This window comes from Anguilla anguilla, chromosome 4, assembly GCF_013347855.1.
Source record: "Anguilla anguilla isolate fAngAng1 chromosome 4, fAngAng1.pri, whole genome shotgun sequence".
NCBI classification, from domain to species: domain Eukaryota; kingdom Metazoa; phylum Chordata; class Actinopteri; order Anguilliformes; family Anguillidae; genus Anguilla; species Anguilla anguilla.
This window is the reverse complement of record NC_049204.1, coordinates 58,070,442-58,090,782: the sequence shown is the minus strand read 5'-3', so window position 1 is coordinate 58,090,782 and position 20,341 is coordinate 58,070,442. Positions and strand designations below refer to the sequence as shown.

Here is a 20,341-nt window from a genome sequence, read left to right as displayed (position 1 = left end):
CCCCCATTCCATTTACCCTTCATTTTATAAATGGATATGCAGTGTGGCTCATGAAAATGAATGCATACCAGAGAGCAGTGAGTACGTCACTTGTGGTATGGCTCTCCCTAGTGGGGGATCGTATTATTTAAGAAACTAGCTGAGACATCCAAAATGTACTCTGAAAATGCTTCACAAAAAAGTTGAAAAACCAACACGCAAGTTTATTTTTATTTATTTCACCAGGCAAGTCATTAAGAACAAATTCTTATTTACAATGGCAGCCTGGCAAGCGACAATAGCCACTTAAGGGAAGGGGAGGTGGGCTAGAAGATAAAAACATGTTAAAAGCACAAAATGCATCAATAATAAATTGTCTTTCTGTGTCACAAGCGGTTCACATGATACAAGAGGGAAAGCAATCAGAAGTTAGGGGAAATCGAAAGGAAACTCCTCACTCTTATGAGAATAATAAAATCCAGGAATCTGAATTTAATTCAAACTGTAATACCAGTGCAGAAATGAACATTTTTTTAATCCCTTTGCATTTTATCATAATCTTGATGTATGTTAGTTTTTGTCCTCCATGTTCCTACACAGTTTGGATTAAAACAAAGAATACCAGCTGGATGAGTATGTGACAAAGACAAATACACAAACTCCCTACATATGGGACCTAACTGTGAGAGGTAATGAATTGAGAGGGCTGGATTTCCACTGCTCAGATGTTGCCAGGAGACATGCCATTGAAACATTAATGAAGTAGATAAATGTCAGTAGCCACTTCTACTATCGTGTGAAGGAAAAGCAAGTCCACACTCAAATGAGAGAGAAATACCACAAAAAAAGATGGATGAAAAAAAATTCAGAGGAGCCCCGTTTGGGACACAGCTGATGAGGTAACTATCGTAAATTGTTAATGTCATTACTATTTCGGCCTGTTGCAAAGGAAGTAGGAATAGACGTAGTATAGTAGTTATCAGAACGATGTCAGAGTCAGTTTGCTCATTCATTTATAAAAATGATATAGCTTTATGTTACAAACTTTCATTGAAAATTCATTTTGCGTTTTCCATCGACTTTCATCAATTCTTACTAAATAGGCAGCCTTCACTGGTGTAGTGGGGAATCTGTGACGTTTTCTGTTGAACAGGTTTGATGTATCTGGCATCTACCCTGCCTTAAAGAAAACAGGAACGTACACAGAGATTCCTTACTGCAAGACGAGGACAACTGAGCTGGTATAGAACATGAAAATTACATTTTGTGATTTATAATTAACTTTTCAACTGACATCACTCATTTCAGCTCTGTATATGATGCTGCAAGAAAGATTAATATTTATGCTTGTACGACTTGTTTTATATCATTACTATTATTTCCACATTATAATGGCCACTTGCTGTACGTGATTTGTGTGCTAACAGAAATGGGTAGTGATGGAACAGTTCACAATGAAATAAATACATAATGCAACCAATAGAATAACATGTCTAGCAAACGAAGCCCAGTCCTTTTTTGATCCTCCATGCATTATATATAGAATCATACATACATGTGTACATACATATACATATATATACATACATACACTCCTCGGGTCAATCATGGGAAATGTACAGGAAATTGAAAATAATTCTTGTGATATTAACACAATTTATTGTTATATTTTCAGTTCTTTATTGGATCTCAGTCTGGTCATCTCAATAGTTTGCCCCCTAGTTTGACTTAGTATAGGTTAGGTCAGAATAATGTTCACTGTGTAAACTGGATTTTATGTGTTCTTGGCTATGAATAACTGTACAAAATGAGTATTGTACCTTATCGAACCTGTGTTTTTTAGTTGCCCCAATGTCCTTTGGCATGCACTTTTGTACGTCGCTTTGGATAAAAGCGTCTGCTTAATAAATGTAATGTAATGTAATGTGATGTCATGTAATGTAATGGTGTGTGTGACAGGAGAGGAATCTGGGCCCAGGCAGGTACAACGTGGACACGGGTGACTTCAGTGCCCGAGTCCTGCAGAAACGGGCAAAGGGTCTGGGCTGGAGGAGAGCGCAGGAGGTGGCCTGGCTGGCAAACGTGCCCCACGTGCTGTATGAGGAGGCCTGGGAGCACAAGCGCTTCCTGGTAAGAGAGACACAACAGCAACACTGTGGTGCAGACGCAACAGCTGGCGTCTTTCAGCTTGCCTGAAGGACATGTCAGGCTGCATAGCAGACTGTGGCCTGTAGCTGAACCTAGTTTAGGCTAAGGTGCCGTACATTCTTTCCAAGCCCCCCTGATTGAGTCCTCTTGTTTAATCTGGATGCTACAGGAGGGCTCGCTCTGACCACTTCTACTGCAAAAATCTCGGGGTTCAAATTAAATGACCAACTCTCATTTTCCATCCATGTAGTGGTAGTGAGCCAGACCTGCAGATGCCTGTTTTACAATATCCGAACAATCCATCCCTTCATGCTCTACACAGCTCCTAGTCCAGGCTCTGATGCTCTCACGTCTGGACAATTGCATTTCCCGCCTTGCTGGTCTCCCTGTGTGTGGCACCATGCTGCTGCGGCCTATCCAAAATGCAGGCGCATGTCTCAGCCTTCCCAAGTGAGCTGACATCACACCCCTCCTCATTTACCTTTACTAGCTGCTTGTTACAGCTCGAATCAAACTGTGTAACTAGCCTTTGCAGGACAGTGAATGTAAGAGCTAATCTATACCTTCAACCTCTTGTATCTGCAAACCTTACATACCAGCCAGACCTCTCTTTTCTGCATCTGTGGGGAGACTGGCTGTCTCCTCCCTGCATGGTTGCTTGTCATGGTGCTTGTCTGTACTTGCCAGTAGTGGAATGAACTTCTCACAGAGGTCAGGACACTGAAATTGCTGGTTATTTTGTGATGCAGACTGAAGACCCAACTCTAGTCTACATTTTTTTACCTCCCTTCAATTCTCACCCCAATACCTTTTTTATGTAATTACTTTAGGATTGTAATTGTTTACTTTATGGCTTCATATGCTAGCTATATACATTTATTATTTGTATTATGATTCTAAGTACTGCAAAAATGTTCATTACCTGAACCAGAGCGCATGAGTAGTGTTACCTGAATCCCATCTCTAAGCCCATCTCTGCTTTAGAAATCAAAAGTAGGGCCTGGAAGCTACAGGATTGCTGATTTCATGGAGCTGCTGCAGAAGAGGCCACGGAGTGTCAGAGGCGTGTGTGAGAGCAGGGAGGAGAGATTCAAAAGCCTCTATGCACAGGTAAGCATTGCGCCAAACATCTAAAGGTCATTCCTCATCCATCACAACCGTATCCCAAACCAAAGTCATACCTCAACTGAAACAACATTGTTTCATACTGTCACCTCCAGTCCTGCTTCAGGGTGCAATGAGCGCAAGGTCTCAAGTCATGCTTTTCTGATTAAGTATTGAGTATTTTATGTGGTTAAATTGTATTACTGCCAGAGAAATTGACTGTGCACCAATTAATTTAGCAAAAAAGCAGTTGATTAAAAAAAACATAATAATAATAATACTAATAGTTGCATGTGAATAAACTGCGGCCCTTTTGCCATGATGTAAGAAGGCCAGTGTAAGCATAGGCATGTTGCAGAATGAGACTCCAGGCCCAGGGAGTTATGGGAAGGGTGGCATACCCTCGGCTGTGCTGGATGAGAAGAGGATGCAGTTGACAGGGACTTGTCCCACGATGGACTTTGGCCCCACAGTGGAGCGATTACTAGAGCCCAAAAGGGTGAGGATACTGAAATTATTACAGTGTGCCACATACAAACAAATCTTTCATTTATATATACCATACATCATGTTATACAGTATGTAGACAGGTAGTGACAAAACATGGAAACACCAATGTAAACTTACTGTAATAGTGTTGGGCCATCACTTGGAGCTTGTAAAGCCTTTATGTTCCATGGCAATCAACTTTTGTTAACACATGTTTAGTTGATGGCAGTAGAAAATGCTATCTCTGGGGTCTTGTCAGAATATCTTCTAAATGCTTTTATTGGGTTCAGGTCTGGTGACTTAGGCCTCTTTATGCATACTTTCATACCCTTTAATGTGTGAAAGTTTGTGCTCTGTGGACAGAGGAATTGTCAACATTAGACATCCCACACGAAAGGAAAGAAATGTAACATGGAGTATCAATGGCTCAGTACTCAGTATTCATGAAAAATTCACATCGAGTCTGCCTTCTGAGGCCATCAGTGCACCCAGGGCCATGCCTGGAAAATGTGCCCCCACACCAATACAGAACCACCAGAGCCCTTCACTGTTAGGACACTAGCATGTTTTGATTATTTGTTCACTACCTGTAGTTTCACAGCTGTGAATACAGCCATTCTGAAATGACCGTTCTGAAAGCTGGCTCATAGATGGCTAGTTCACAGCAGGCTACTGTGTCATGGCACTGCTGTCTACTCTTTCTTTTCTGTTAGCTCTCACCTAGAAGCTTGTCTTCCTATTCCACAGGTCACATGTGTCTGTGTGTGTGTGTGTGTGTGTGCGTGTGTTTGTGGGTATGTGCGCAGGACTGTGGTGTAGGTCCTGGTACCTATAACTTGAAGACCTCTATTGACGTACTCCTGAATCGGCGCTGTGACCACAAATCCATCCCAAGTGGACACTTACCTGACCCGGTAATCACTAATCAGATAACCACGAAGCACAATTTTGGATAGTGGGAATATTATAGATATGTATTTCCATCTGACTGACTGAACTCTGACTGACAGCTTGCGATCTGTCAGAAATTTTATCACACCATTACTTTCGTATCATTTTTTTCTGTTGTCTGTCTTTTGTTTTCTGCTGTCACAGAAAACATCAAATGTAGACCCAGGTGAGGAAATCAGAGGTGTAAGTTCGTTTGTGGAAGAGCTGGACAGACCAGAAAAGAGGAAACATGGGCTGTTCAGCAGGATGTGTCGGAACCCTGAGTGTCCTACGGAGAGGATTTATCACAGTACCCTGGCCCAATGCCCTCGCCCAGCGGTTAGTACTGCTCTCACTAACAACGCCCGCCCTACTGGTCTGGACTGCTCCCAATAACAACCCCATCCCAGAGCAGGCTCTACTCCTCTCACTAACACCCCACTCCCCTAGTGGTCAGTACATTTCTTACTGGCACCCACCTCCCCTAGTGGTCAGTAATTCTATCACTAAAACCCCATCCCCTAGTGGTCTGTGCCTGTCTCTCAAACACACCCCTCCCCTACTGGTCAGTGCCTCTCATGAACACTCCCCTCTCCTAGTGGTCAGTATTCCTTTAATGAACACTGATATAATTCCTCCTGTTAACAACTGTAATAATTACCCCTGCTAGTGCTCTTGGCTCAGGTAGCTATAGTTTCTCACTGCAGTCAGGCCTGTACTACTTGTGCCCTCAGCTATGTGGCATGTGTAAGCTTTGAAGCTGATTCACATTATTTATTATTTACATATTAAAGATTTCATATGTGTAGTTGCTTACTGTGATGTGATACTTTCACTTGTGAGCATACATCCAAGCAGAATCAAAGGGACAAAGGAATTGTGTGCTATTACTGACTAGGCTGACATTGACATGGTATCAGGGGCATAATGAATTAATGATAGCAATATAATCCTGATGTCCATTCACTGTGTGGAATGATTTACTTGTACTTGCTCCAAGAGCTCTAAAAGCTTGCCTAATAGCGGAGTCTGGACTCTGGCTTTTCACGTAAGTGCTTGGCACTGAATGCTACAGTGAAAAATAATATTGTATACTCATGGGATAACTGCACACTATTCACTAACACATTGTAGATGTTTACAACCTCTCTGTACTGCACAGACAAACTGCCTTTTGGTTTTCAATACACACTAAACATTCAACTTTGTGCAACATTTATTCAGTTGTAACTTATATAGAGGGTGTCTTTCATAACAGTGACAGCTGAAATTGTCCAATAGAGGCTAGAATTGTTCACATTATGTGGAAGCTTTATTAGATTATGTTAGTTATTCCAGATTGGTCCAGATAATATTAATTATCAGAAAATGTAGTCTTCCATTTGTTCCAGCCTACCTAGTATATATTTAATCAGACGGCTTGGGGTTTATAAGAACTTAAAAAATAAGAGTCATGGCATTAAATTGTAACTGATATTAGAGAGAGTAGACTTGCTACAGATCTTAAACAGTTGTGCCCTGGATCCACCCGATTGAAAAGCTTACTACTGACTGGGAAGCACCAATATGGCCCACGCCGTGAGGCACTAAACACAAAAGGTACATATCAGCACTGTGGCACCCTCTTCTGGATTCTCTGGTGAAACAATGCATTTTCCCCCTCTTCTCAAATCATGTACACTGATAGTCGTTTCCTGGGCCTGGCTGGTACACCGTACGCCCCTTGTCTGGAGCAGTAAATCGGGATCCACCTCCTTTCCAGTCTTCCGCCCCTCGTAACAGTGAGAGGGCAGAGAGACTGCAGAGCGGCAACCATAACAACGTAAGCATGGCCTCTTGCACTCATCTTTATGATGGTGTTCTCTCACCCGGAAGAATATGTCTCTTATTTTGTGTGTGGATTGTGTTTGCAGTGCATTCTGGGTCCAGGAACATACAACATTGCCAAGAAAGATCAACAAACAACATTACACAGCCATCATTCTGCTTTCAAGTCACGTACGCAGAGATACCTCCACAACCCAGAGAGAGACAAGTTTAACCAGTAAGAATGGCACTCAATCCCTGATCCATTAAAATAGCTTCAACAGAACCGTAGAATGGATAACATTAAAGTTATGGGGAAAAAACATTGTAAATTCATAAAACAGAGATAAATGATACATGATAAATGATAAATGATGATCTGTAAAAGCTTAGCCACTTTTAGGTCTCTATTGACACATATATTACTTTGTCTATTTATTTTTGTGTATTTTAGGGAGAGACTGCAACCCATACACTTTCCCGTAAACAAGGGGTCTTACCTGAAGTCCCAGGACACATCCACCCACTGAGAAAGCCTTAACTGGTGGCCCCAGATGCACTCACCCGCTGGGCTCAGAAGTCAGAGCTGAGAGGTCTTAGCTGGTGCCCTGGCATACACTCACCGACTGACTGAGCTCATCAGCTTATTGAATCAGAATCACCACTAGGAAGAGTTTGGATAAGCACATGTGTTTGTGTCAGGGTGTTACAGAGTTACAATGATAATTATAAAGTCATGTTTGAAATGTAGGAAAGATGACCAAACTTACAACACACGTAAAATACACAGCGATACCTTACAGTTTTTAGTTTCACATCCAAAACATTTGGATACAGCAAACTGCAGAAAACTTCAATCGTGTGGTGCATTGTAGTGTAAAAGGACATAAAACCACATATATTTTGTGAATAGATCATGATTTTATAAATCTGCTGAATCTGGGGTGATAAAGAAATTGGTGAGCTTTAGGGTGCTATTTTTTAGGCACTGCCCCAGTGCCCTTGAGCATGAGACAAAACTGAATTGTTTCACCAAATACCCGGCTGTGCAGTTGGAAACCATTTAAAATGTAAGCTGAATATGGCTCTCTGGATTAAGTATGTCAAGAAGATTTTCCAGATAAATGTGTGATACCTCCATAGTCCAGCAAACACATATTTCTGTCGTCTTCTGGCTTACAGTGATCTCATTTATCACAAATTATTTTTATTGCTGTGTGCTGTGTTGTGTGTCTTATGCATTTATGTTTTTATTTTTTAATTACTGGACTTATTATGTACATCAATGACTATCTTTTTCATTCTATATTTCAATAAATCTAAAAACGCTTCTCCTTCTGCCATGGCCGGAGTGGGAAAAACTTGTTTGTCCTTCCAGCCATACCGTTGACTTTAACCCAGCTGTGTTGTTGAAGCAGGATTTACTTCACAATTGGCTCTGTGCGCATGTGCAGAGGTGAGGTTGAGAGGAACTGGTTGTTTTGATGTTCTTTTTTGTTTTTATCTACCCGATTTTAAATTTTGTAAAGTATGCAAAGCTTTGAAAAATCATAGTGATAAATTACAACCCAGCTTTTAGCTTCCAAAAGCGTGAATACTAAACCAATTTCAACGGACCAAACCCTTTTTAACCTCAAAAGATGGCGCACTATGAAATCAAAAAGTAGGGTATACTACTCAGTGACGTAGTTACAAAGCCTCGTCTTACGACTAGCTCTGTAAAAATGGAGTGATACAAAATTTTGTCGCAGCGTAGCTGGTACAGTGCGTGCATTTCACCGAAGCTGAAGTTGGTCGCTAGGTTGGTAGACTATTAACGCTTCGCATCGTTTCAGTATGGCTGAAAAGAAGAAACGTGACTCTCTCCATTACTTTATGAGTTACGATGATTTGAGCGGCAGCAGTAGTAGCAGCAGCAGTGATTCTGAAGAGGAAGGCCCGGCTTCATCCAAAAAGAAAGGGGGAAAGGATCCGACTGAACACAGTAAAGATGGATCTCACCAAGGGACCAAACGAGCCGCGAGTGGATGCCCTTTACCTAAACCAGATGACCTCTTTAAATCCGTTTCAAAGCCGTCGTTCTTATACAACCCGTTAAATAAACACATTGATTGGGAAAGCCGCACGGTGAAAGCTCCGGAGGAGGTAAACATACAGTAATATAACATTACCTTGCTAGCTAGGAAGCTACATAGTTAGCCAACTTCTAAAGCTACGGCAGCACGACCAAGCTGGAAAAGTAACGTTAGGTGTATTTTGTAATGAGCTTGTGTAGTGAGTGAGTAGTTGTTTTTTAACCTCCTTGGTAGTGAGTTAGCACAGCTACAGCCGTGTTAGATCAGCTAACATCAGCTGTCGTAGCTCGTTCTTATCGGTGTTTGTTAGCTAATGTTAACGTTCTGTGATGCTGACAGCAGACTTACTATAACAATTTTCACAACCGTTTTGGTGGTAACGTTGCAAAAAAAAAAAAAAAAAAGTCATAGGTTTAGAAACTATTTTGTACAATATTGGCTGTATTTCATTTATGTAATGAAAAAAGAAATCTAAATAGTGTGAATGTTTAAAGGGGAAAATATTAAAATGGTATTCTACAAACTGATTTGTTGCTTACACATTTTGAGGAATGTGTATGCAACATCATATTACAGATTACATTGCACTGTTCAATACAAATTGATTGAAAAGTGCAATTTTGAATACGTTTTTCTTGATATGCATTTTCAAAGCGCAAAGCGTCATCTCCACACTTTTCTAGTTATAGCATAATGACCTTTTCTTGAGTGCAATGTTAAGTTGCAATGTGCTCCCTACAGCCAGCCAAGGAATTCAAAGTCTGGAAAACCAACGCCGTGCCCCCGCCACAGACTTACGTTACAGAGAAGAAGAGTGCTCCCCCAGGCATGGATATGGCTATAAAATGGTCCAATATCTACGAAGACAATGGCGAGGATGCTCCGCAGCCCGCTTCAGGGAACGCACGCTTCTTGCCAGATGAGGAGACGCCCGTACAGTCAGGTTGCAGCATAACTTGCTTTCATGCTATTTATTTTATAATATAGAAGGCAGGGATCGTACACTTCTGCACACTTCTATAGATTTTGTCCCCAGCTCACCCAAGCACCGGAGGAGATATCCACGGAATTGAAGAAGTGGGGCGGGTATGCTCCCTAGTCCTCAGCCATTCTCTTCCTTCCCAAGTCAGAGATTAGTGGTTCAGAAACTATTTGGTAGCACTGCCTCATTCATTACATGGTGATGACTGTAGCTACTACATTTTTATTAAGTTTTTATTCAGTCACTGAGTAATTTCTAATTTACTGTAGCACTCTGATCCTTCCTTTCTAAATGTTTCATGCTGCAAACAGCTCTTGCTGCACAAGCTCACTGCTGAAGATGACCACATAGGGACAGCTGGGTGAAATACATCTGCATTTGCTTTTTAAATGATTGAGGTATATATAAGGAATACATGCATACATGCAGGAATACATGCACTATTATTCTCCTGCTTTTGCTTTACTTGTTGAGGAGAGTGCAGTGTACCGTGACAACACTAAATAGGATTCACACAGGCAGAAAAATGAGCAGAGACGTTGAGATGTGGAGTTTTCCCTTTTGATTACAGGGCAACAATTTCAGATGTGGGGGACTTCCTTCCCACCTCCAGCATCACTTTATAAATACAAAATACAGTGCAGGAGAGAATGAGTCACTCTACACAAGAAATAATTGGCACCTGTTTTATGTCACTGCCAGTCAAGTGCGATGCTGTTTTAAAAGGTTTCGGAACCCAGGGATACATTGCATACATTGTATCTATGTACAGTAATACTTGCATAAAGTAGCACATTAGCTAAGTCATGTATGCCTTAAAAGACTGGCAAATGCCAAACATGCTCTTGCATTGCGCAGCAACCAGCAAGATTACAGATAATTCATAAAATGACCCTTTGACTTTAAAGCAAGGAATATAAACCTTTGTCCTGCTTTTCTTTACGCTGCATCCAGAAGAAAAGCAGCAGCATGTATCAGAAAATGTAGATGCACAGTTACATCATTAAGTACACTTGTCTGAATCCATAAGTTTTGGGAATTCACAGCGGGTTACTTTCAGTATGCAAGGCTCATTCTTTCTTTTTTTCCTACCTGTTCCTCAGATGAAGAGCAAGACAAATCTTTGTCAGCGAAGAAGAAGAAAGTGGAGAGCTTCCAGCAGAAGGAGAAGAGGAAGAGGGACATGGGGCAGGCCACGTCCGACAAGAGTTTTGTGGAAGAGGAGAAGAGGATTCTGCGACAGAGCCTGGAGTAAAAAGCTGAGATGAGCCAGAGACTGTCCCACAGAGCTTCCCCCATTCGTTCTGTCATCAGCGTCCGCACGCTCGTGTTTGTGAATGTACCGCCTATAGCTGCCCTGGACTCTATACGTTTTTCAGATAAAAATGGGGAAAAGTGTTGTTTGGTTTTGTTTTTAATAAATATTTGTATATTGTGTATGTGTCGTATCTCCCAAAAAAGAGAAAAAACATTCTTTCTTTTTCTGTAAACTTTCACGCATTTGTTTCAGAATTCCTTAACCCAACTATATTGACTTTCAAACCTCTGGGGTTCTAAAATTAATCATAAATAACTCACAGTTTAGAGATTTAAATGGGGAATTCTTGCCATGATTATGATTCAATTGTTAAATTTTTTGAAATCTTGTATTTATGCGATTAAAAGTTTCAGTTCAGAAATGTATTTTAAAATTAATTTTTTTAAATTCCATAATATGATTAAGAAAAGCACATTGAAATTATGAAAGGACGTCCACTAGGTGGTGGCATTGATTGCATTTCTTATGATGGCATTTTGAAGAACTGCATTTTCAGATCAAGACATGTACACTTGACTTGATATGTACACATATGGGGTGTTTTTTTCTTATTTTTTCCTGTTTATGTAAATGGTCATGTGACCTCCAAATAAATTGTACATCCAGGATGGGTTCAGTTGTGCAAATGTTTACTTCTGTTGCCTCCAGTTCTCATTTATTATCCTCTTGTACAGATGCTCACTTTCAGTGTGTTGCATATTTAATGAATCCTTAGTGTGATATTTTACATTCTGTAACCAGGCTAAATGTAGATTTATGCTTTTTATAATGAACAAGGTGAGATTTTTCTTATTATGAAAGGTGATTTACTCTGCTCCTGAAAAATGGTAAGCAATTGCATTATATTTTTTTCCTGTAATTACACTGAATAAATTTAACATTTGTATTTATTAATTTGGCTGATGCTCTTGTTCGAAATAATCATCGTGGAAAATTAAACGTGTTATCTGCAAAAAAGAAGAAAAATATTAAATGGAGCAAATGTGCTGGTATTACAAAGACGTATTTAAAGTTACCAGTAATAGTTTCATGATAAGAGGAATTCTTGCTCAATCTGTCGTCATCTCTCAAAAAAAGTTACACCGGTGAATATGTGTGCGATTAAATTCCAGCCTGCAATATGTGTCTGGCCATGTCTACAGTGTCTGCCTGATCCAACACAAAAGTTGGGATGTTATCAGATTTTTATGCACAAATAACCATTTGCAGGCTCAATTTCCTTTTGTTTCACCATCTGGGTTACAGTCTGTGAAAGTCAGACTGGAGTTTGTTTATCCTTACACAAATTGTTTTACTCATTTCACTAAAAGGCAGCTCTTCATATTAAAGGCCTTTTTTTGAACAAGTGTGTGTACATTACCCAGTTGTATCACAGCTACTTTCAGGTACTATGAAAAAAAAAAGTTATTTAATCTGTTGGGTACTTTTGATCCTGGAGTCTTTCTCATTTGAATATTGCCAATGTTGTGATTTTTTTTTCTCACTATATACTCACTGCTTTTTCTTGGTGGAGTAAGCTATAAAGATGCCACTGTATTTTTAGACTGTTTAATTAACAATGTGATTGCTGCTACCAAGCCTTCTTTATGTTTATGAACTGAATGTGCTGTTAAGTGTTGAGAAGGAGGGCTGTCTCTGTGGATTGTAGAGAATGCTTTTGTGCAGTGTTGAGAGGTTTGTCAACTGTTCACACTCAAGCTGCCATCTCAGTTAGAGGCAGATGTTCCCTAGAAGCAAACAGTTGGTTTTTACACCACCAGCACAGTGTGAAACAGATGTTGCCAGAACATCTTGTTCCTGGAATGGTAGACATTTAAAATCCTGTCGATTCTTCAGTTTACTTTTGGCTACTACAGGGAATGGGCTCCAAGATTTGTTTGTGACAGGTTTAGCAGCCTAAAGCTAAAACAACCAGGTAGATCCACAATGTCTTTACAGAGTTATGCTGAACAGAAGCAAGGAGACAGCTAGTCTGACCTTGTCAATGATAAACATGTCAACCGTGTCTGTAGGTAATCCAGACCACAGATGAGGGGCTGGTAGCTTGGGCCATAATGAGGGAGATATCTATCTGGCACCGTTTCAACAAGCTAAAGTGGCCGGAGCAGGTCGAGGAGTGTGCTGAAGCCTCCAGATAATGTCTGACCCTGCAGAATGCTTTTTGTCTACGTTGATGTAATGGATCCATTACTCTCTTTCCCAGCAGTTTACATCTTCCCACTAACAGAGCCCCCCCCCCTTTTTTTTGCTGCAGGGAAATTGAACACAAGACAAAGAATCTAAATTACATTCCAAATAGCCATGAATCACAAAGATATAATAACTAGCTGATAGATAATCAATACAAAGTACAGTTCATAACTTGGAGGTGTATTTCTTGATTTAAAATGCATTTCTGTTGTAAATATTATATTAGTATATTATATTGCATTGTAATTAATCTTTGTGAAGCTTTATAATATAAAAAGCCAAAGCTCCATCTTATTTGCCATAGCAATACACATTATGTTAATATGCTTCAGAGAGAAAATTTTATTTTAGTTTTTTCAGAAAGCATGTGTTCAATTCTGGAGTGCATGAGAACTGAAATCTGGTGCTGTGTTGAATATATATTAAGAAAGAGAAACACATATTGAACTATTCTCAGATGGAAATCCAGCTGGATTTATGTCCTGAGAGAGGGAGCATGTCACCGACGTAAATTTTGTTGCTGGGTGCATTGAAAAGGGAAGGCCCATTAACTGGGGAGATTCAGTAAACAATAGGACTGATCAGGAGGCAAATGCAAACAGCTGCAAGGCTCTCTGCACACACTGAACTGCAAGGGCTGTTTAAATAGGAGCCAGGAAAATAGATGTTCTGCTCTTGCCATCACAAAGAGGAAAGAAAGTGGAGTAAAAAAAGATCTCCTCCTTTTTGCATTGCGGCTTTAGAAAACCTTAGAAAAATGAACCAAAATGTGGGTGCTCTCAAAACGTGCCATCAAAGACAGTACTGAAATTGTATATTTATAAAATTTGATTAACTTAAAAAAACATTAATTTAAAGTAATATCCTACAGTCTATTTATATAATTGATTCACTTTTCCAATTCTGCTTCAATATATTTTAAATGTAAGTGCTGAGAACGTGTTTGTACAGCTATATTAACAATAATTTAGCAGCCGGGAAATGTCTTGACTATTAATTAGCTCATCAACTGAATAGCAGCTAACAAAAAAATATGTTTTTAATCTTTTAATCATTTTTAGATGTTTTCAACATGATTCCATTGGCCGTGGAATGTAACTGGCCATAGTACTCATAAGATAGTGAGGAAGCAGGATTTCCATGACCTACCTCTCAGGTACAGGGCTTGCCTTCCACATGTGCTGTGGCAACACGGGGAGAGAAAACTACAGAAGAACTGGTTGGGTGAGAATGTGGAGGCCACAGCTGTAGACCACATAGCATGCATGAGCTTCCCCCCCCCCTCCTCTTTTTTCTCTTGGCCTGCAGGCTTTGACCTGCAAATGGGTGCCCAGACAGGGCCTAATCTGGCAGCCATGCACGCACGCACAGGCGTCAGGTCTGCGTGGCTCCAAAGCAAAAACTGATACTTATCTTTTTCTGTTTCTCTGCTTTTTTATGGGGGTGGTTGGTACAATATTTCCACTTAATCAGTATTGTAACTGATTTTTTTAAATTTTTATAGAACACCGTGTAGCTCCAATTTCTTGCATGAAAAACAAGTTTTGTGCTGGTACATAGATACAAAATGGTAGACAACGTGAGCTGAAATGTTTTCTTTTTGTGCCAAAACAAATAGTGATCTGAGTTGTGGATTTGTAACTGAGCTCTGAATATGTAACAGAGAATTATCAAACCTAATTTCTATTAATTTTAATTACACATAATAATCTAACTTCTCCGGAGCAGACACAGAGGAAACAAAAATGCGACTGATTTAGAGTTGCAGAAAGGCACGATTGCTTTGTAAAGGCTCTCTTTAGGTTAAAGTGAAAGAGATTAAAGTGAAAATTCAAAACCTACTGCCTTCTATTTTGTGACTAAGACACAATCCTTCCTGTTGTTTGAAGATGATACTGATCAGATGACACTCCAGAGGTTGATTATTATTTCTGTGTTGAGGGAACACTACTTTTAGGTTCACGTCAACATGATACTGTTTCATCTTGATATATCTGAAAAAATATTTTATAAAAATTTCACTTCAGAAATTGCAGATGATTTAGTCAAATGACTGCAGTTTTATTCACCAAATCATACGAGTGGCATTATGAGAACACTGTTCAATGGTGATGATGCTGCAGCTCCTTATCATCTCACTGATGGTTCTTTGAGTTCTTTGCTGTTTCTGAGTAGTTCTCACTTGAGTATGGACAGTACAGATTAAGTTTGGAACAGAAAGGTTTATGTTCTTTCTTCCTTAATCTTGTTTGCTTAAATATTTTTGGATCTTTTAATTTTTGTGCTCATGAAAGTAGGTAAACAGGCTAAGCAATGTTCTTAATATTCTCTGAATTTTAATAGTTGAATAAAAAATTAAAATGTCTTCTTAAGACATTACAGAATTCAGCTATTATCAGGGTATTGTATGTCCCTGGAACACTGGTCTGCAAACCTTGAACATCCTACTTTTGTCTGTATGCATTTTACATAAACGTATATTCCATATAAAATCAGTCACACATTTCACTTTTTTATTATATTACTCACATTATGTGCATTTTTTTGATAATATTAGTAAACAAGTTACACATATAAAGGACATGCAGTAAAAAACATCAGAAAATAGGAAAACATTAATTAACCTGGGTAGGTGTGCCCCATCCCTCCACTGCAAGCATTACCAACTGGAAGCAATTCAGAGAGGAGGAGAGATCAACTCTGGCTGCAGACACCAGTACTTATAACCGTGCACTCTGTCATTTCCTGTGCTTCTGGCTTCTCTCAGCTTTTATTGTCAAGTTCATCTCATTAAAGAAAAAGGTGTTGTCTAAAAGTAGTTCTCAGTGGTGTTGCACAGATCAACTGAAAGTGTGTTTCATATTTTATAAAACATAATTTCTCAAGTAGATCAAAATGCTTTCTTACTCTTACACAATGTGCTACTGTAGCTCATCCTAGATCATTTCCTTCAGGAAACATGGTCTAGCAAGTTATTAGACACTATAGGCAAATGTACACATTTGAAATATCCATACAAGAATATGACAGAACGTGTTTATGGTTTGAATTCCTGGCACATTTGAAATCCTAGGCGGCAAACTACAACCTTAGAAAATGTAATTACAATGCACAAATGAGTTACACTGTAGAAAAAGATTATATATAATAGTACTACATAGTACGTTAAACTAATAACACGAAGATAAAAATGAACAGGAGACCGTCACATCAGATATACATTTTGACTGTACTTCAAAACACTGAAGCATTTTGTCATAGCATAATTTACACTTCAGACAATCGGTTGAAAAGAAACACCCTTCCCTGGGTTCAACATTGATTATGATCTGTGCTCACTGATGAGTAACTCACTTCTATTTCTAATAATTTCGGCCTATTATTATCCATTTGATTATTTCTTAGCGAGGTTAGTTCATAAGTAATTTTCATTCCTCTACCAGGATGGAAAGAACGGTATGTACGATACTTTTCACAAGTCTTTCACGCTTTCTAATAACAAAAGGCTATAATTTACCAAAATACCAAATAGCAACATCAAGCAAACATTCAATTAATAGTTTATTGAAGGGTGTCCTTCGGCATGATATTACATATTTCTGTTCGCTGCATTCGTTTATTTTCTTCTCATTTAAAGAAAAGGCGAATAATTCACGTCTTATTTGTGGTTCACAAAACCGTCCTTTTGCCAAAACAGCTGAAGTAGTGCTTGCATACGGATCAGCTCCGCTATTAATGTGTAAATAGCCTACTAATTAAAACATCCACGAAATATTTACAAAACGGTTAACGTCCATGCGTAAACTTTTGCACTCTAAAAATCTCTTCTCCAACAACATAAACATCCCAAAAAGAAGTGTTTGCGATTAGAGCTTGCGCAATAAGCGTATAACCTTTCACCCCCGCTAGAAAATATTCCAAGCATTTGAACTGCGGGGGGTGGTGGAAGGGGGGGCAAGTGAGCTACCAAGCGGGCTAGCAGGCGAAGTACAGAGAGCGAGCGGTGACAGTGGAGAATGGAGAGGGCTCCGGATTGTAGGGGAGTTTTGATCGAAGAAAAGGCCGCTCTAAGTGATTTCAACTCGCCGAAGTATATCTGCTGAAACTGGAAAAACTCAGGGGTGAAAAGGAATGGCTGATCCTCTGCGGAGGACATTATTAGCTAAACTTCGGGGGAAGAAATCCAAGAAAGGGACGACAGCTGGTGGATGCGGCGTTGCAGCTAATGGGGGCAGAGAAGGTAAAGACAAAGTTTTGCAAACGCAAGCCGAGCAAACGCAACAAGCAATAATTATCGCTGAGTTAAACTTTGTGCCAGATACAATGAAGGGCAACGACAGTTGTTTTATTAGGAGATTTGATAACGGAGATATTGGCTTTGTACACGAGAACACAGTTGTTGAGAATACGTTTTCTCAGTGCGAGGCTTCCGTGCACATAAACACTAGACGGTGGGACATTCAGTGCAGTGAGGACTTGAGGCTTAGGGGTCGAGTTAATGAGGAACTCTTGGGGGTCTCAGTTCAAAGAGAAACGCAGGAAAAAGGGAGCGACAGTGACGAGATGAGCAGTTTTAATACGCAAGAGCTCAATTTCACAGGACAAGTGCGACCTGGGTCATGTGGGAGATCACAGGGGCAGAAAAAACACCCCGTCCCAATTCCGCGACAGTATTCTGGAGGAGATTCGATAGGATTCGGGATGTGTGAAAATCATGTTTTAAAGTGCAGAATGGTCTGTACAGATATGGGGCCCCGTGAATTCGTAGATGGTCAGTATCCAGTTTCAAAAAACAGTAGAACAAATGTAGGCTGTAAAAAAGATCTGAAGACACGTTGCGACGAAACTGATTTCTGCTCCCAATCCGAAGATAATCTACAATTCATGGAAACTTTGAGCGATATAAAAGACACGAGTGTGCAGACTGACCACAGCCAAGTATTTGAAACAAATGCTATTAGGCCTACTAATGGGACACAATTGTATCGGTTTGGTGCGCCTTATGCATGTCATAAAACCAACGCTGATAATGTAGAGGAACATATTTTGATAAGTAATATAGAAAGTTATGGCAATGCTTCGGGTCGTCAAAGTGAAGACAAAGTCGGTAATCTACAAAGTCCAACATTTTTCCCCACAGAGTTAGAAATATGTGACGCAAACGTGGCCCCTCGTTATGTAGGTTTCAGAGAAGGAGCACAACGCCACAATTCATTAGATAGCGAGGACGACGATTACTACGATAACGAAATTCTTCCGTTTTATGAAGCTAATTGTCAAAACCTTGATATAAATGTCGGGAAAGCATCTGCTCAAGTCGATACCGCAAATTCGGAGGTTTCAGATAGGCAAGACACTTTTAAAAGGGGTATAAATGATACTGCCTTAGAGACGGACAGATTGAGGACCCAGCTAAAAGAAGCGTATTATCTGCTAATAAATGCAATGCATGATATTAGTTTTGATGGCCAGGTCAGTGTCAACGGATTTGTCGACAAAGCGAGCACTTCCAGTCACTCACAGGACAGTGTCTGCTCGCAGTCCTCTGCCAAGGCCATAGATAGTGATGCGTGGTCTTCTGGAGAAAACAGTTCCCAACAGGTGTCCGACAATGATGCGGTGCCGCAGAATGTCAACAACAATCGTGAACTATGCGGCAAGAACTTTCTAATTAGCAAGAGCTCTGAAAATTTGTCGGGCACGAAAATAAGGCCAACATTACGACGTTCTGTTAGTGACGGTGCGATTAAGTACCCAAAGGCGCATCATCCCGGCCCCAAAATCCTTGGTTCGCGAATTTGTTTTGTCGGCAAAAACGGCAATGAATTGAACAACCTAGCTGGAGCCTGCAGCCAAGAGAAACAGCTTGAGTACGATGGCGTGAGCAGCGACGATCTCCTTAACGACAATGGAGATGACGGGCTACTGAATGAAAGCAGTGGCTCTGTCAATAGTCTGACAGGTTCATCCGATAATGCAGAAACAAAGGGCAACAAACAAGATTTTTCTGGGGCTAGGGCGGTCTCAGCCAGGCCCCATGGGGTGACGGTCAACAAGATGCAGGAGTGGATGCACAAAGGACGCATGCTGTCCTCAGAAATGAAGCAGCGCATCACGGGGTCTTCGCTCCGTGCCCATGGCCCGTCTAGTTTACGGTCTGGCCACGGGGTTTCAAACAGGACAAAAGCAGCGACCCAGATGACCAGAGTTCAAGGAAGCAAAAGTGTGGCTCCCTACCAGGGAGCTCAGCAGTCAGGTAGGCACGTCACAAGGCGTGGCAACTGGATACCTTTCTCTGGGACCCTCGAATGCTGTCATTCCCCATTAAAAGACTCAACTGGTGGCTCTTCCAAATGCAAAGCAAAGGGATGGAATGTCACACCTCTTTGCTTTCCTCGCGATTCCTTCTAATTGGTGGCGGGTCTTTCTTCACACTCATTCAAGTTCATTTAACATTTTAGCTAGTGGCACTTTGGGGGTTACAACTTTAGCACATTAACGACTAACACACTTATTAGTTCTATTTTGGTGAAGGTATGGTAATGTGTATTGAAAATTATATTTTACTGTTTTACTGTACTTTGAATGTTTGTAAACACTTGTATCATGAAACAAGATAATAATCTACATATAAACGGTTATTTTAATAGAATAGGCAGTAAATATGAATTAAAATGTATTGCTGAAAGTGTAAATACAAATAATGCTTACAAAATAATCTAAGAAGGGAAAACCAGCAGTTGTGCAGCCTACAGCTTGTGGGGGGAAAAGATAGAAAGGGTAAAATATGGGAAAATGATAATGATCACCTTTTGTTGTTGATCCTTATGTTAAAATCTTGCAGCTATCTTTTTTTCCCGGTGTTGTTACCCGGAAAATTGAGTGAGATTTTAATCAGTATTCAACATTCCCTGTGCGCACTTGTTTTCACTATCTGAGTCAGTGCAACGGACAGATTGGCCTGTGGAGTGTGGCGGAAGCAGTGTTTATTTGTTCAGAGGGGACAGCTGTTGGCCTGGCTGACAGGCTGTCGGCTGTGCTTCGCCATTCCTTTCACTGACATCCCCGTCTCAGTTTCTCGCGACACATGCAATGTTCTGCTCCAACCTATTTGTTTGTAGGAGGCTACTGAGGGGGAATCCTTGCAGGAAACCTGATGCAGTGTTAACATGTTGTGGATGTTTCTGAGTAAGCATTGCTTAGGACTTTGAACTGGCCCATGTAGGCTCTGTTGTTTGGGGCTTGAGGTGGGGGCTGGGCAAGAATGGGCAAACACTAGTACTACTGTTAGATTTGTCCTAGTCTCCTGGAGACTTTGAG

At 40.4% G+C, this 20,341-nt stretch overlaps 3 protein-coding genes across 6 annotated transcripts in view; all 3 read left to right on the top strand.

Annotated features, from left to right (window-relative positions):
- Positions 1 to 828: 828 nt before the first annotated feature.
- Positions 829 to 7,043, top strand: LOC118225763 (lymphocyte expansion molecule-like). The gene is made up of 10 exons (XM_035414663.1): positions 829 to 878; positions 1,133 to 1,220; positions 1,939 to 2,109; positions 3,112 to 3,237; positions 3,596 to 3,730; positions 4,527 to 4,634; positions 4,816 to 4,989; positions 6,338 to 6,472; positions 6,564 to 6,694; positions 6,911 to 7,043. The coding sequence occupies exons 1-10, from the start codon at positions 829 to 831 to the stop codon at positions 6,984 to 6,986; spliced, it is 1,194 nt and encodes a 397-aa protein (XP_035270554.1). The 3' UTR covers positions 6,987 to 7,043.
- Positions 7,044 to 8,126: 1,083 nt separating this feature from the next.
- Positions 8,127 to 11,643, top strand: c4h1orf52 (chromosome 4 C1orf52 homolog). The gene is made up of 3 exons (XM_035414445.1): positions 8,127 to 8,601; positions 9,273 to 9,474; positions 10,617 to 11,643. The coding sequence occupies exons 1-3, from the start codon at positions 8,293 to 8,295 to the stop codon at positions 10,766 to 10,768; spliced, it is 663 nt and encodes a 220-aa protein (XP_035270336.1). The 5' UTR covers positions 8,127 to 8,292; the 3' UTR covers positions 10,769 to 11,643.
- Positions 11,644 to 16,977: 5,334 nt separating this feature from the next.
- The window catches only part of syde2 (synapse defective 1, Rho GTPase, homolog 2 (C. elegans)), a 34,687-nt gene continuing 31,323 nt past the window's right edge, over positions 16,978 to 20,341 (top strand). For 2 of the 4 annotated variants that reach the window (XM_035414440.1, XM_035414443.1), the window contains exon 1: positions 16,978 to 19,277. In XM_035414440.1, the coding sequence (XP_035270331.1) occupies positions 17,153 to 19,277 (2,125 nt within the window). In that variant the 5' untranslated portion in view covers positions 16,978 to 17,152. The remainder of the gene's footprint in view (positions 19,278 to 20,341) is intronic. The other 2 variants (XM_035414441.1, XM_035414442.1) reach the window with 2 other exon arrangements.

What these genes read in the sequence shown, in the direction of transcription:
- LOC118225763 (XM_035414663.1), top strand. Translation starts at nt 829, where the DNA reads ATGGATGAAAAAAAATTCAGAGGAGCCCCGTTTGGGACACAGCTGATG. An exon ending in CCCAATGCCCTCGCCCAGCG is followed by an intron (nt 4,990 to 6,337) that starts GTTAGTACTGCT and finishes GTACACTGATAG; the next exon opens with TCGTTTCCTGGGCCTGGCTG. An exon ending in GAGAGAGACAAGTTTAACCA is followed by an intron (nt 6,695 to 6,910) that starts GTAAGAATGGCA and finishes TGTGTATTTTAG; the next exon opens with GGAGAGACTGCAACCCATAC.
- c4h1orf52 (XM_035414445.1), top strand. Translation starts at nt 8,293, where the DNA reads ATGGCTGAAAAGAAGAAACGTGACTCTCTCCATTACTTTATGAGTTAC. An exon ending in CGGTGAAAGCTCCGGAGGAG is followed by an intron (nt 8,602 to 9,272) that starts GTAAACATACAG and finishes TGCTCCCTACAG; the next exon opens with CCAGCCAAGGAATTCAAAGT. An exon ending in GGAGACGCCCGTACAGTCAG is followed by an intron (nt 9,475 to 10,616) that starts GTTGCAGCATAA and finishes CCTGTTCCTCAG; the next exon opens with ATGAAGAGCAAGACAAATCT.